Genomic DNA, 16,035 nt, shown 5'->3' with positions numbered 1-16,035 from the left:
AGGTGGCTGGATTTCTCCAAAATTAAAGCTGTCAGCAGCTAGGACCCTGCTAGTCCTTAGATCCCCAAGAGCCACCTTTGGCTGATATCCAAATATTGGGAAATGACTTCTTACTCTCGCAGAAAATAGCCGCAACTTGCAGCCACTCGCTGTGTCTGACCTTGGCCTTCTGAGCTCAACATTTGCAAACTTTTTTGGATTTCTCTGAAACCAAACTGCCAGGAACGAGGACACTGTAAGTCCTCAGAGCCCCAGACACCACCTTTATACTGACGCCCAGACCCTGGGAAATGACTACTTTTTCCTATTGAAAATTGCCTTAATTTTCAGCCAGTTCTGTTTAATATTTTTATTGATGATATGGATGGGGGTTTAGGGTCTTTTATTAGTAAATTTGCAGATGACACTAAGCTGGGAGCATGTGTCAATCTGTTAGAGGGACGGAGGGCTTTGCAGAGGGGCTTGCAACGGTTGGATGGATGAGCAGAATCTAATGGGTTGAAGTTCAATAAGTCCAAGTGCCGAGTCCTGCACTTTGGCCACAATATCCCCCTGCAACTTTATAGCCTTTGGACGGTGTGGCTGAACAATGCTCAGGTGGAAAGGGACCTGGGGGTGCTGGTTGACAGTTGGCTGAACATGAGCCACCAGTGTGCCCAGGTGGCCAAGAAGGCCAATGGCATCCTGGCCACTATCAGGAATAGTGTGGCCAGCAGGAGCAGGGAGGTCATTCTTCCCCTGTACTCAGCACTGGTGAGGCCACACCTTGAGTACCGTGTCTAGTTCTGGGCCCCTCAGTTTAGGAGGGACGTTGAGATGCTTGAGCGTGTCCAAAGAAGAGCAACGAGACTGGTGAGGGGCTTGGAGCACAAGCCATATGAGGAAGGACTGAGGGAGCTGGGATTGTTTAGCCTGGAGAAAAGGAGACTCAGAGGTGACCTTATCACTCTCTTCAACTTCCTGAAGGGTGCCTGTGGTGAGCTGGGGGTTGGTCTCTTTCTCCGGGCAACATCAGATAGAACAAGAGGACACAGTCTCAAGCTGTATCTCCAGGGAGATACAGGCTAGACTTAAGGAGGAAGTTTTTCACAGAAAGAGTGGTCAAATACTGGAATCATCTGCCCAGGGAGGTGGTGGAGTCACCATCCCTGGATGTGTTTAAAAAAAGCATGGATGTGGTGCCACGATCTAGTTGAGGTGTTAGAACATGGGTTGGACTTGATAATCCTAAAGGTCTCTTCCAACCTAGAGATTCTGTGATTCTGTGATTTGGAATAATATGTGCTGATGTGAAATATAGGGGCATAGGACATGCTTGTTAGAAATATTCTTAAAGGTTTCAAACTCACAAGCCAGGGAGATTGCTTCACAAAATGGCGACACCGTAGCTAGCTGGCAGCAGGGAGAAAGATCTAATTAGCAAACAAATTGATGTAGCTCTGCACAGAGATGGGCCCTTCTCCAGGATAGTCCAGGAAACACCCAAGCAGTGAATACTTGATAAGCATCTCTGATCAGATAGCCAGAGCCATCAGGAGCACCAGTTGCAGTAACTTGATGATTGACATACATCACTTTCCGGACATGCTTTTGTTCAGCTCAGCACAAAGAAAAGAAACTATATGAATATGTGAAGCCATGAAAAGAAGAAAAGAGGCTCTGCCTCAGGCTGAATAAACTGTATAAGAACTGCCCAGACCAGAAAGCCTGCTTGAACAGAAGGGGTCCAATGCGATAGAGGTTGGATCAGTGTTCACCCAGTGCCAATCCCAGGCTCGGCGCTGACCCTTTTGATTGTGGCTATTGAAAATGTATATCGGTCACAAAATAAAAATCTATTTTTATTAATTATTAAATTGATTTATCAATTTTTACCTATAACACCCGCATCTTCCATGTAGGTAAAACTGTGGTGCAGAGGATCAGGAATGGGACATCACGCCATCATCAATGTGATCAAGTGAAGCCCAATTTATTACTCCAAAAAGGCTATATTTATAATAAGTTTCTACTGTTCACGTGTCTCTAGCTAATACATGATTGGTTAATCCTAGCTAAATTAGAAGGCTGATTGGATTTTCTGATTTTTTACGCACTTTACTGTGGTTGTCTGGCCACACCCTTTGCTTCTTTTTTCTCACTTTCTCAAACTTGCTGACAAACTTGCTGAGTCTTGATGGCTCTTCTTCTTGTATCTTTCTCAAGGATATACCTGTTTCTGAATATGTCCATTATTCATTGTCCATTATCCAATTGTTGCCAGCAGGCTGGATTGTGCATTGGCTGAATATGGCCATTGTTTTTCAAAAACTCCTCAACCTGCAAAAAATCCTCAACATAAAATGCTTATGGGGAGGGAAACATCCAGTATGGGGAGAAGCTTACTGGGACTGAGAGATGAAAATGACATCAGAGCCTAAGTCCTTTCCTTCTTCATGGGATGGAAGTTTTAAGAGCTACAAGCAACTAGTCTGCCTACAAATAGGACCATGCTTGGGACCCTTACCAACTCTACTGACACGTCTGCTGCAGTTATAGCCAGTAAAGCCCAAGTGGCTATTTATGGACGGCTATGGATGATTTGCATGCAGAGTGTCGGTGCCCTAAATCAGTGGTCCTCCTTCCTGTGAACCCCCATATTTTTCAGTTTCTGTGAAGCTGCCTGTATCTTTCCTTACCCTTTGTTCCTTAAGAGCATGGCAAGTAGTGAAAACTGCCAGGATGGCTCGGAGTTGCTACCGTCTCCTCTGTCACTTTCTGCCCGTCTGCCACCCCATTCCCCCTTCCCCTGAAGTAGGACATAGTTGGAAACCATCCAGAGCTGACGCAGGAATGCTACCGTCCTCTCACTGCCCTGTGTCCTCTTTCACCCCCACCTCTTTCCATATCCCCCATTCCCTGCCTGGGGAACGGGGGATATGGAAATCATAATTTCTGTTACTTTATCCTCTGTAATTAAGTCTCAAATGCGTTTCTATTACTGTTAATTCAGCTTAACAATGTTCATTTTAGTTTTGTAAACCATTAAGACTGAAAAATGCGTATTTTATTATTGGCTTTTCACAAATATTACAATAAATATTATATGTGTCATGTTAGAAAGTTATGCTGTATAAAGATTTTAACAGTATGGTAAATGTAGTTTCATAGATAAAGGTAACTTTTGTAGCTAAAATAGGAACTATGTATGTGGAATGTTTTCTTTTTAGAATGGAATGAGGTGCTCCCACTGGATGGCAGCTGGAGGACACCTAAATCTTCCAGCGAAAGAGAATTTATTGTTCTTTTATCAGGACAAACTGTTGCGATGTGTTGTCATGGTGTGCCTCAGTTTCCCTGGTTTCTCCCTGAAGTTTCCTTCCCCAGGTGGTGTGTCAATCACCTCTCTTTTCACCCCACCTTGACCCCTGCCAGGCACTGTCTATCAACTCAGAAATTCCAGGGAAGCATCGAGTGATTGGCAGGTTCAAAGGATGCTCTCTGTTATGAATAGAAAGTTGTATATTTTTTTTGAGTTTCAGAGTTAAAAAACAAGTCAGACCTCTTTGGTTTCACTGCCGAAGAAAAACTCTTCAATTACCCGTTAATGGCCGGTGATTAACTATTGTTTCCCTGATGCTGGCCGCTTGCCAAGAAGACACCAGGACAGACCTCCAAGGTAAAGAGAATGGCAGTGACATCAGAGCCAGTATGCAGATGAGAAATGCATTGCGCCCCGAATTTTTACAGTTTTACAGTTTGTACAAGAAAAACCCCTAAAATCACGAGCCAACAAGTGACTTAAGTGACGTCTAAGGATGGGAACATAGTCCCGTACCTGCTTAGACCCTTTTTGTTTCTCACCCTAACCTGAAAAGATACTGATTAAGGAGACGCCCCGGGGTGTTAAACAAACAAGCCAGGAATCTGCGACTCTCCCGTGAGGACGGAATCCCCACCTCTGTCTGCAGACCAGCGGACAAAGCTGCATCATCCTCCTTCTCCATGACACGCCTGGGAGCACCGGCGGCGTGGGCGCGACCCGTTGATTTCTCCCCACCTGAGCTGATTCTTCTTAATAAAGGCATTAAAAAAGGAGAAAGATCTCCTGCCCATTTATTTCACTCTCCACCCTATGGGGGGCCATTGGCCCATCCAGGTGTCCCTCTCACCTGAGACCCCCTCCCCCCATACCTGGTTGGTGGTCCTTGTGTTTCCTCCCCTCGCTCTCTCCCCCAGGTAAAAAGGGTGAGCACACCATGTGCCAGGAAGTTCTTGTGGAGCTGTTACTGGATTCAGAGGCCATGTGGCCCAGAATAAAATCTCTCGATTAAACCCTCCATGAGGACTGACTCCTTCTTCACCATCACCTTAAAAGGTTTCTCCAGCACAGAGAGGCCTGAGGAGTGACCCTCTTTTACCAACAAGCTCCAGTGCATAAGCACTGGAGCTCAGGACATGCCTGGACTTGTCCCCATGTGCACACAGCTAGCCAGAGCATCTCTGGGGTGCAAAACATCACAGGTGCCGCTATTTGGTTTAGCAGCATGGACCAGACAAGCCAAGGTACATCCCGTTCGGTAATATTGGAAAAATCCAATAATAAACTATCTTCTTCCTGCCTTGTTCAGTCAAAAAGATCCCATTAGGATTAAGAGGAGAAGTTGATGATTACCAGACAAAGTCCTGTGTTTGAATGGAATATATGCATCACGTATGAGGTGTATGAATATGCAACAGGTGCTTGCTTTTAAGGGTTAATCCTCTGTTAACAGGTATCCTTTTTCGGGCTTGTGTTGCCCAGGAAAAGGTACCCGGACATCCGTATCTCTTTGTTTTTACTGTCTCATATTGTCCTAATCTCAATTGTTCAAATTTTATTACTCTAATTATATTACTATTGTTATAACCATTTTATTACAATTAAAATTTTAAAAATTTCAAAAGCAAGTGATTGGCATTTTTCACAAAGACATATTTCCAAGAATACCCTTGTTTTAACCAATTTATAAACAGAGGAATTGTGGATTCTTTCTGTTTTGAGGAGGCTGTAATCTGATTTTAAGACTCCTCCCATGGGACACCTGATAAAATCCCATGGCCCTGGGTCTCCTCTCTCTGCTCTCTGGGCTTTGCTCAGGCTCCCGGGCCTCCGCCTCCTGCCCCTATCCCTAGCACGGGGTGCGGCGGGGGGGAATAAAATGGACTGTCATGCAAAACTTGTCTCATCTGTTTTCCCGGCCATTGAGTTGTGGCCTCCCTGGACATGATCTCGTCACTGTAGCCATACGCTGCTACACCAAAGGTGACAGAAACTAGGAACAAGCATTCCCTTAGAGCCCCAAACGCCACCTTTCATCTGATGCCCAGAGCCTGGCCAAATGACTTCGTTTTCCCTTGGAAAGTGGCCTCCGTTTGCAGCCACTCACACAGGCTGACAATGGGGTGCCAACCTAAAAACTTGAAAACTTTGCTGGATTAATCCTAAATTAAAATGCTCGGAACTAGGCCTGTAGATGCCCTAAGAGCCCCAGCTGTCCTCTCTGAGCTCACACCCAGACCCTGGGGAAATTACTTCATTTTCCAACGGAATATAGCCTCTGTTTGTGGCCACTCACCCTGGACAATAATAGGGTGCCAACCTAAAAATTTGCAAACTTTGCTGGATTAATCCTAAATTAAGCTGCCAGGAACTAGGCCCATGCAGGCCCTTAGATCCCCAAACGCCACCTCTGAGCTGACACCTAGACCCTGGAGAAATTACTTCTCTTTCCTTTGGAAAATGGCCTCTGTTTGTGGCAACTTGCACTGGCCAAAAATAGGGTGCCAAGCTAAAAATTTGCAAACTTTGCTAGATTTCTCAAAAACTAATGTTGCCAGGAAGACGGACTATGCATGCCCTTAGAGCCCCAAACGCCAGCTTTCATCTGATAGCCAGACACTGGGGAAATGACTTCTCTTTCCCCTGGAAAATGGCCTCTGTTTGAAACCGCTTGCAAAGCCCAGCACAGGGTTGCCAATCTAAAACAGCACAAACCTTGCTGGATTTCTCCAAAACTAAAGCTGCCAGCAACTAGGACTAAGCAAGTCCTTAGAGCCCCAAACACCACCTCTGAGCTCATACCCAGACCCTGGAGAAATGATATATTTTTCCCTTGAAAAATGGTATCCTTTTGTGGCCTCGCAGACAGTGTGGTGCCAAGCTAGAAATTTATGAACTTCGCTGGATTTCTCTAAAACTAATGTTCCTAGCAAGGAGGATCAAGCATTCCCTTAGAGTTTCAAATCCCCCCTCTCAACTCATACCCAGATCCTGGGGAAATGACTTCTCTCTCCCATGGAAAATGGCATCTGTTTGTGGCCACTTGCACTAGCAAATAATAGGGTGCCAACCAAATAATTTGCAAACTTTGCTGGTATTCTCAAAATCAAAAGATGCCTACAACTAAGGCCCTACTATCCCTAAGAGCCCCAAACGCCACCCCTAAGCTGATATCCAGACCTGAGGAAATGACTTTTTTTTCCCATGGAAAATGACCTCCGTTTGCCACCAGTCACACTGGCCAACACTGGGCTGCAAAGCAAAAAATTTTGCAAACTTTGCTGGACTTCTCCAAAATAAAAAACCCTTACCTATAAACACAGGCCAGACAGAATTAAGGAAATACAAATAGATATATCTAATGAAGGGTCTTTATATAAATTAAGGACAGATGAAACCTCCCCAAGGGGCTGTCCCTACAATGGAGGCTAGCCAAATGCTTTTCGGACAGATATAAGTTTGGTCTGTTTATATATCAATGGTTAATCCTCCAAATATCACTTCAGGTAATAAAGTCATATACCCCCAGTTCCACATGTGAGGGGCAAAATCTGTACATAGGAGGGTCCTGAGGCCTTTCTCCCACCAGAGGTATCTGCCTGAGAGATACAGGCACAGGGGAGCTCTCGGGTCTTCCTGCAGTGCTGGAAACACCAAAAGGTTTCTTATGCTGCTGGTTTTGCACTAGGGAGGTCGGGACATATCCTGTTCCACGGCAGCAGAAGGCTGCAGCCTGTCTTCAGGGAGTGAGTCAAGCAGGGAGTCCTGAGCGCAGGAAGGGAGACCCTGGGGTTCTGCGCACCTGATTCTTGAGGAATTTAGCCCTGCTCCTTCTCCTTCACTCCTTCTTCACTGCTTGGCATATCCAGCACGGACCTGGGCAGGCTGCTCGCATGGCCAGAGTTACTTGTCATGTCGAGAGACACCTGCTGCTCTTCTCCAAAGACTTCCTTACGAGAGCCCGGCGCAGCCCGGCGCGCTGCCGGCCGCTACTCCCACCCGCGCTGGGCAGTGGGGCAGCGCAGGCAGAGTTTTCTGCGCAAGCGCGGAGTCCCTGCGTGTGCACGGGCCTAGACTCCATTTCCCAGGGCGCACAGGGCCTACCTAAGGCGCGGTTCGTGTGCGTCACTTCCGCCGCGGTAGCGCTGACTCGTCTTTGCGGCGTTCGCGGCGGGAGAGACGGTGAGGGGCGGGAGGCCCGGGGCAGCTGGAGGCCGTGTTCTTGGGCCTCGGGACGGAGCGGGGGGTGCTGGGGAGGGTCTGTAGAGAGGATCGGTCGTGGGCTCTGAGGGGCCAGGAACGACCGGCCGGTTTCTGGCGCGTCACACTCGGGTCTTCCTCGGGCAGCGTGGGTGGAACCGGGCGGTTCTCTATTCAGAGGTGTCCTGGAGTCCCTCTGGGCTTCGTGAATGGGCAGGAGCAGCCTGGGCTGCATGCGCTGCTGTGCGGCTGCAGCAGGGCAGGACTGGGGGGAAGGAAGGGGCTTCTGGTAACCGCGCTGGCACGGGCTGGGCAGGCGGGTCATGCCAAGCGCAGGAGGTTCAGCGAGGCCAAGGGCAGGGGCTGCACCTGCATTGGGGCAACCCGAAACACAAACAGGCTGGGGGAGAATGGATGGAGAGCAGCCCTGAGAAGGCTATGGGGACATGGGTTGACAAGAAGCTCAGCATGCCGTGGCAACGTGCACTGGGAGCCCAGAAAGCCAACGCACCCTTGGGCTCATCCCCGGCAGCGTGGGCAGCGTGTGAGGGGGGGATTCTGCCCCTCTGCTCTGCTGAGACCCTCCCCTGCAGAGCTGCCTCCAGTTCTGGGGTCCCCAGCCCAGGGAGGACAAGGAGCTGCTGGAGTAAGTCCAGGGGAGGCCACAGAGATGATCTGTGGGGCTGCAGCCCCTCTGCACTGGAGACAGGCTGGGAGAGCTGGGGATGTTCACCTGGGGAGCAGAGGATTCCAGGGAGACTCTAGAGCGCTTTTGAGGGCCTACAGGGATTCCAAGAGAGTTGGAGAGGGACTTTGGACAAGGGCCTGGAGTGACAAAACAAGGCTTCCCACTGCCAGAGGGCAGAGTTAGATGGGATATTGGGAAGAAATTGGTCCCTGTGAGGGAGGTGAGTCACTGGCACAGGTTGTCCAGAGAAGCTGTGGCTGCCCCATCCCTGGAAGTGTCCAAGGCCAGGTTGGATGGAGCTTAGAGCAACATGGGCTAGTGGAAGGTGTCCCTGCCCATGGCAATTGCATGGTCTTTACAGCCCTGTCCAACCCCAACCACCCTGTGACTCTGGAGGGCAGAAGCCCTGATATTGAAGTGGTTTTTGTATTTGAAAGCCCCATCAAGTGTCCTCACTTGTCACATCTGTAGTGTTCCTGTGGTCTCCTTGTTCTCTCAGCAGGGTGGCTGTAGAGGCACTATGTTTGGGTAAGTCAGACCACGTGGCCTGATACAGAGACTTGTGCAGGGGATCATAAAAGCCACTGGAGGGAGTTGGTGATTCCTCAGTGGCTGGAAATAGGGAAGAATAATGTTGGAAGTGAGAAGCTGTGCTTTCTGAGAAGAACTAATTCTGTTGTGTAAGACAGTGCTGGAAAGTTGCCAGGCTTTGCAAGGGCAATTAACCATTAGTTGCTAAAACTGATGAAATTGTTATTACCAAGGCCTTTGCTCTGGAAGTTAGTAGAAGAGGCTTAGTGATCTGAAAGCTTTGCCCATTATTGAGATGTGCAGGGCCAGGGCTTGGACTCTATGATCTTTTTGGGTCCCTTTCAACTCAGGATGTTCCATGATTCTGTGAAAGGGAGTGATACTGGCCAGGGCTTTGAAAGGGGAGAAGACCATGAACTTTTCTTCCATGGCTGCAGGTCTGGGACACTGCCATGGCAATCCTTACATCCCCACAGGCCAGTGTTCAGAGATTTCAAATGATCAGTGGCATTCCATTCCCTTGTGTTTGCAGATGAAGCTCCTGCTGCTCGCCGTGTTTGCCCTGGTGTCTGTGGCTCACTGCGAGGACGGTGCCAGGCTGCTGGCCTCCAAATCCCTGTTAAACAGATATGCAGTGGAGGGCAAGGACTTGACTTTGCAGTACAACATCTACAATGTTGGCTCCAGGTAAGTTCTGTCCAGGCTTTAGTACTGGCCACAAACAAATGTTCTCTGTGTGGCTTCAGGGTACAAGGCAATTTCTGAGCTCTGTGGTGTGCTGTTGCTTTTGCTCCCTCTAACTCTGAGCTTTCCAGCAATGCCTGAAGGATTTACCCTGAAATTTGCCTATTCCTTCCTCTTCCCCTGTCCCTGCTTTCACCTCATGGCTGCTCAAGCTGTCAGTCCAGCGTGGTGTGGTTCTTGTGGTGTCCTGTGACACTCTGTTCCCTGCGCATGCAACTCCCTTTCTTGCTTTCTGAGCTCTTTTTCACGTTTATTCTTTTTAGTGAAAATTCCATTTTGCTATCAGGACTTAACTAAGGACCTGTCAAAGATAAAACAGAACTTTCAGCACGCTGCTAAAAAGCTTCATTCCAGAATGAAAAGCTGACTGAACAAAATGCAGGACACCGTTAAAGGGCTTTGAGATTTTGTTTTTTAGATTTTTTTTAAAGGCAGAATAATGCATACTGAGCACAGTACTGCCAACAGAAGAATATATGGTGCTGTAATGGTGAATTGATACAACAATTATGAGATCCTGTAATTTTATATGTGGGATTTCGTTATTATTTAGGCCAACATGTGTATCCATGGGATGGTATCTGAAGTTCAGCAAATTGCCAAATTGTGCTGTGGAAAAAATGGTGGTTTTCCTGTCCTTGTGGTTTTTTCTCTCAGCTTTGCCTTCCTCCTCTGCAGTCTTTCTGTAAGATACCTCAACTCTCCTCCCCATCTTCTACTGGTGACATTTCATCTCTGAAAAATCAGTTATTCCATTTGGTCAAGATGGACCTGTCAGTGCACTTTGCTGCAGAGCCTGTGAGCCGATGGCAAAGCTTAAGATTCCTGTCTCATCCCTGTCTTTGTTGTGTTCAGTGCTGCCCTAGATGTGGAGCTGTCGGATGATTCCTTCCCCCCAGAAGATTTTGGCATCGTCTCTGGCATGCTCAACGTCAAGTGGGACAGAATTGCTCCGTATCTTTTCATGTCTTGAAATTTCTCCCAACTCTTTTTCTTGCTCCTGCAGCTTTGTCCCATCTTCATCTGCTGTCCCTAAAATTCCTTCCAGAACCTGGACAGGGTGGCAGATCCAAACCGCTGCTCTTCTGGATGGTGCAGTGTAAAAACAAAGTTCCTTGCTGACAGGACCAGGTCCCGGGGTAGTTCCTCTGCCTGTGGAGGAGCAGCTGGGTCAGCCTTGGGTGGGTGTGGCTGTCTGTGACCATGAGCACTCAGATCTGTCAGCAGCACTGACTTTTGCACCTGGCTCCTTGTTGCTCTTTCCCATCTCCTCACTTTTCTTCCTGGGATGAAATACAAGTGTTCCTTAACGTCCAGCTCCCAGAGCCAGCAATGTGTCCCACACTGTGGTTCTACGGCCTCTCAAGGCTGGCTACTTCAACTTCACCTCTGCCACCATCACGTACCTGGCACAGGAGGGTGCCCAGGTGGTGGTAAGTGGCTGATTTATGGGATCCCTGCAGACACACCTGACCGTGCTCCCAGAGCTGCATGGTCCAGGTGATGCATGTCCGTGTTGCTCTCACCCTGCCCAGTTCTGGAGTGAGGAGGCAAGGTGGCAAAGCCTGTCTTTTCCCTGCCTTTTCCAGGTTGGCTTCACCAGTGCTCCTGGGCAGGGAGGAATCCTGGCTCAGCGTGACTTCGACAGGAGGTTCTCCCCTCACTTTGTGAGTACCTTTCCATTGACAATGGCAAAGTGCACCACGGGAGCTGCAGCCCTGTGTGGTGGCTTCCTGCTGGCACATGGTGTGTGTGGCTTGCCCTGCAGTCACCTGGAGAGCTCCAGAGGAAACCTGTCAGTTGTCCAGAGGACTATCACAGAAGCAGCTGAGTTTCCATCACAGCTCCCTGTGTGAAGAAGCTGCACTGTGACATTTGAGGCAGAAAATCTGAGAGTAGAATCTTAGAACCTCCTAGGCTGGAAGGGACCCTCAAGGATTGTGGAGTCCAGCTCCTGGCCCTGCAGAGGACACCCCCAGGAATCCCAACCATGCCCCTGTCATCCCTATCCAAACTCCTGGGGCTCTTGTTGAGCTTGGTGCTGTAACCACTTTCCTGAGGAGCCTCTTGCAGTGCCTGGGAGACCATCCTCTGTGAGAAAGAGCCTTTTCTCAATATCCAGCCTGAATGTTGGCTGTCCTGACACAGCTGCAGGTGCTCCCTCGGGTCCTGTCACTGGTCATTGAGGGCAGAGGTCAGCACCTTCCCCTCTGCTTCCCCATGTGAGGAAGCTGCAGACAGTGTGAGGTCTCCCCTCCCTCTCCTCCTCTGACCTCATTGCTCTAAGACTCCCCTGGCCTGGACTGTTTTGACTTTTCTCTTAACAATTTCTCCCTCTAGCTGGACTGGGCAGCATTTGGTGTGATGACCTTGCCCTCCATCGGGATCCCCCTGCTGCTCTGGTACTCGAGCAAGAGAAAGTATGACACCCCCAAGAGCAAAAAGAACTGAGCAGAGTCCGATGCCAGCGGCAGCCCAGAGCTCGGGAAAGGACACCTCTGGAGCCCCAAGAACAGCAGCAGGGTCGGGATGGCACCGTGCCCTGCGAGGTGCTGCTTGTGCCATGCTGCAGCCCCTGGGCAAAGGATTCTGGGGCTGCAGCAGCAGCTGTGAGGTGTCCTCTGTGTTCTAACGGAGAAACAAACAGAAAAAAGAACAACCACAAGTCCCAAACTGCCTTGTCCAGCCCCTTTGGAGGCAGAACCCCTCTCTCCTCTGCAGCTGCAGCAATCTGAGCAGCGCAGCTTGTTACTGCCCAGAGGGGTCTGTCTGTAGGGCTCTGCCCCCTGTGCTGCCTCCAGCTCTCATTTGCCTGCTGCAGTTTTCTGCAGGGTATCATATTTCAGGGTTCCCTCCAGGTGCTGCCTGCCCTGTGGGACAGAGATTGCTCTGGTGACACCACAGACCTTGTTTGATAGAGGATGTCACAGCTGCTGCTTTGTCGTGTTGATGCTGTTCTCTGACCCACCAGCTTGCCCAGGTCCATGGTGGGCTTGTAAAGCCATGAGGGTGGGATGCAGGGAGGAGGATCAGGGTTAAATTCATCAAGAATCAGATGCACAGGCTGGGAAACTTGCTGCACTGGGGATGCTCTGTTTAACTACAGCCACACTCCACTAGACAGGCTTTCAGCTTTCTCCTGGCAGTGAATCAGGACATGTTCTCTGCCATTAGCTCTTTTCCTGTGCCGTTCTCTGACCCTCTGTCCCTTTGGATGGAGCCACCCAGGACACAAAATGGCCGCTGGTGGCTGAGGAGGGCTAAGGGCCCTGCTAAGAGGGGACACTGGAGCCAGGGGCACAGGCTCAGTTGGTTCCAGCAGCAGCTGGATCCAGCATTCCAGTCTGCAGGAGGGGACTTTGCTGAGGCACAGAGCCAAGGATGGGGAGCTGAACCACAGCAGCTTCACCAAGCCTCCCTGTGTCTTGAGCCACTACAAGGCCTTGGGGGCTTCACCCTTCTTGTTTTCCATAGTTCCCAGACCTGGTGGACGTGCAGTATTGTCCCTCAAATGCTTGTGGCTGTGTCAGGGGTCTTCCCACTGCAAGACTGAAGTCCTCTTGTTTGTGGGGAACCCTTGTAGAATTGTTTGCCAGCCCTGGCAGCACAGTGTCAACCATGTGCCCCTCCAGCAGCACCTGTACCAGCATCTGCAGCACCAAGCCAGTCTGGGGAACTGTCATGGATTGGCACAATGCTAGTGTTTCTGTGAAAGGTATATTTCTAAAATGGTTACTGTGAGATGGGATCTGGAAATAGAACAAAGCAGGCTCTAACTTGGGAATGGAGGGAAAACACAACACTTTATTAATCTATAACATAAGGACGAAAGGGGAAAAAAGGAAAAAAAACTACATACAATCTACAATGGAAAACCTTTAAAATACTCCTCTTCCCCCCACCCTTCTAACACTCAATTCTCAGTCCTATCCTCCACACAACTCTTCAGTTTATTAGGAGAGAGGAGTCTCCCGCTTGCACTATGGGCTTCCCCAGGAAACACAGTTTGAACTTCTTGTGTTTCTATGTCACACGTGTCAGCTGCCTGGAGAGAATTTGCCGTGGTGACCATCTTTTTTCCATGTCTAGTGTTCTCACCACTGTCCATGGATTCAGACTGTTTCTTAGGTCTTTTTAAGAATGCCTTGCTTAGTTCTAAGAAGTGGCAGCCTCTCACCATTTGGGACACCTGTCCCCCCTATATTTCACCTCTTGGGGCCAAGGGGTCTCATGAACAGAGATCTTTCTCTGCTGAAGGCAGAGGGCTTCACCACACTCCCTATGAGTCTCTGTTCTCTACTTCTTCTCACAACAGCTTTGTCACTCTTGGCTTTTGGCCAACCACCTCCCCTAAGGTGCATTCTCTACATTACAGGAGAAATTGGTTCTGTCTTGTGGCTATGTAAGAGGAAAGTCTAGTCAAAAGGTAACTGCAATCCTCGCCTCTTATCTAGGGTGTTTCTCATCTGCTGGCATTTCTTCACTCACTCAAGCCTTCTTCTCATTTGCCTATCTTCTGTCTCCTCTCAATTCTCAGCTGGGGAGGATCAGTGTTTTTTACAGCTGCCATTGTTTCAGCACTGTGGTCTGCCGGTGGCTGGGCACCTTGCCCCCCCCCCCCTTCTTCTCCTGGCCATGGTGCCAGCACAAGATATCAAACTTCAAGCCAGCACAGACTCTCTATCACTCTCCCGGAGCGGGGGGGGGGGGGGGGGTGCTGCCCAAAACATCCCACCCCTGCACCTTGCAGGGCTCCGCTTCCCTTTCCACAGGCTGCATGGCCTCCCCCACACAGATGCAGCTGGACAGGGGAGGAGGTCAGATCACTTACTGACCGGACTCCAAAAGAGAGAGTTCCCTCTGTGAATCTTCTGCTTTTAACCCCTGTGTGTTCTCAGAGGCGTATCCAGGTGCCCAGTGGCCACACTAGGTGACAATTTTAAATCTGGCCACTGATTGGTTTGACCACAACTTTTTCAGAAATTCACTTCCTGGTCAAACCACGACGGGGACGTGGGACCTGTCACACCTGCTGTCACCAGTGACCACCCACTGGGTAACATCCAGCACACTGGGATGCTCTGGGATGTCCCCAGAGCAGGGGTCAGGCTCTCTGGTCACACCAGGGGAGTGACCCATGGAGTGGGGCCCACCCAGAACCCTTGGGGTCCCCACGGGTGCCAGGTTGGAGACACAAATGCCCCACTGTCTGAGACTCATGGGGGGGCTGACTGCTGCCAGGTATGTCATATATGCAGGTGCCACTTGGTGACAGTGAAGTTGTCATGTCCCTCCTGCCTCCAGTACCACCCGTGCTTGTACCAGGTGGTGGCACTGGCAGTCCCCGAGCCCTGGCAGCTCAGTGTGACTCTGTCCCACAGCACCGGCCTGCAGGGGGGCTCCACAAGGAGCTGGGTGGTCTGGGTACCTGCAGGTGACAGGGAAGACCAGCCTGCCAGAGCCAGCATGGGGATGGGGACATGGCATGCCCTGAAGACTCACCAGCAAGGCTGCAGGTCTGGGCTGGAAGGAAGAAGGGACAGGGCTAGGTGGGGGTGGCACAACAGGGACAGAAGCATGAGTGCACGGGGTGTGGGGGTGTCCACAAACTGTCCATGTGTGGCATGGACCCCTCAGAGACAGGGACATTGTGGCCACCCCACAGTGAGGCTAGGCACAGGGAAACTGTGGACACCCCCAAAATGGGGACATCACGGCCACCCCACACTGTCACAGGTCACCCCCACAAGCCACCTGATGCCTCCCCAAATCCCTGTCCCACCAGTAATATCCCCACCTTCCTGTCCCCACGACCCCGGTCACTTCACACACAGGCTCTACTGGCACTGGGGACTTAAGAGAACCCTGCAGTTCCCCTGTGCCAACTTCCCTCCCTATCCCAGGGACACGAGGCCCGTGCCTGGGGTGCTCACCCCACAGGAGCAGCGCCACCCTCCTGGCCATCCCAGTGTCCCCAGCCATGTGGACTGGCTGTTGCTGCTGTGGCCACCGCTTCCCTTGGTGGCAGCTGTTCAAATGAAGGGGAAGGAAGTGAGGTCACATCTTGTCCCCACCTGTAGGTGGCCCTTGGTGGGGGCAGGATGGACACCTTGTGGGACATGGGGGTGACGGTGGGGACATGGTGTTGCCTGAATTTGGAGATTGAGGCAGTGTAGGAAGCCAGCAATGGGTGTCCAGGGGAATGGGGTGCCCAGGGATGGGGTCCCATGGGAATGGGGGTCCCAAGGATTGGGTGGACTCAGAATCAAAGAGGAGGGTCCCAGAACAACATGGCCTCCAGGGATTTGGGATCATGGGATGGGGACCGAGGGATGGGGATACCAGGGCCAAGGAGGGACCCCTGTGAGAATGGGGGTCCTGGGGGAATCAAGGGAAGGGGTGTCCCAAGGTCTAGAATTACCAGGATGTGGTTCCTTGGGACTGGAGATCCTGAGGAATTGCAGCCTAGGGATGGGGATCCCAGGGAAGGGGAGACAGAAGGAAATGGGGTCCCATGGTTGGAGTCCCAGAGGAATGGGGGTGCCAGGGATGGGCACTGGCTGGGTGGGCC

At 50.5% G+C, this 16,035-nt stretch overlaps 1 protein-coding gene across 1 annotated transcript; it reads left to right on the top strand.

Moving 5' to 3' along the window:
* The first annotated feature begins 7,408 nt into the window (after nt 1-7,408).
* LOC135288039 (translocon-associated protein subunit beta) lies at nt 7,409-12,137 on the top strand. The gene is made up of 6 exons (XM_064401325.1): nt 7,409-7,483; nt 9,253-9,407; nt 10,320-10,418; nt 10,789-10,897; nt 11,054-11,131; nt 11,805-12,137. Exons 2-6 carry the CDS (start codon nt 9,253-9,255, stop codon nt 11,913-11,915), a joined length of 552 nt encoding a protein of 183 aa, XP_064257395.1. The 5' UTR covers nt 7,409-7,483; the 3' UTR covers nt 11,916-12,137.
* Nucleotides 12,138-16,035: the final 3,898 nt, after the last annotated feature.

This window comes from Passer domesticus, chromosome 32 (assembly GCF_036417665.1).
Source record: "Passer domesticus isolate bPasDom1 chromosome 32, bPasDom1.hap1, whole genome shotgun sequence".
NCBI classification, from domain to species: Eukaryota; Metazoa; Chordata; class Aves; order Passeriformes; family Passeridae; genus Passer; species Passer domesticus.
This window is presented reverse-complemented; position numbering and strand designations above follow the sequence as displayed.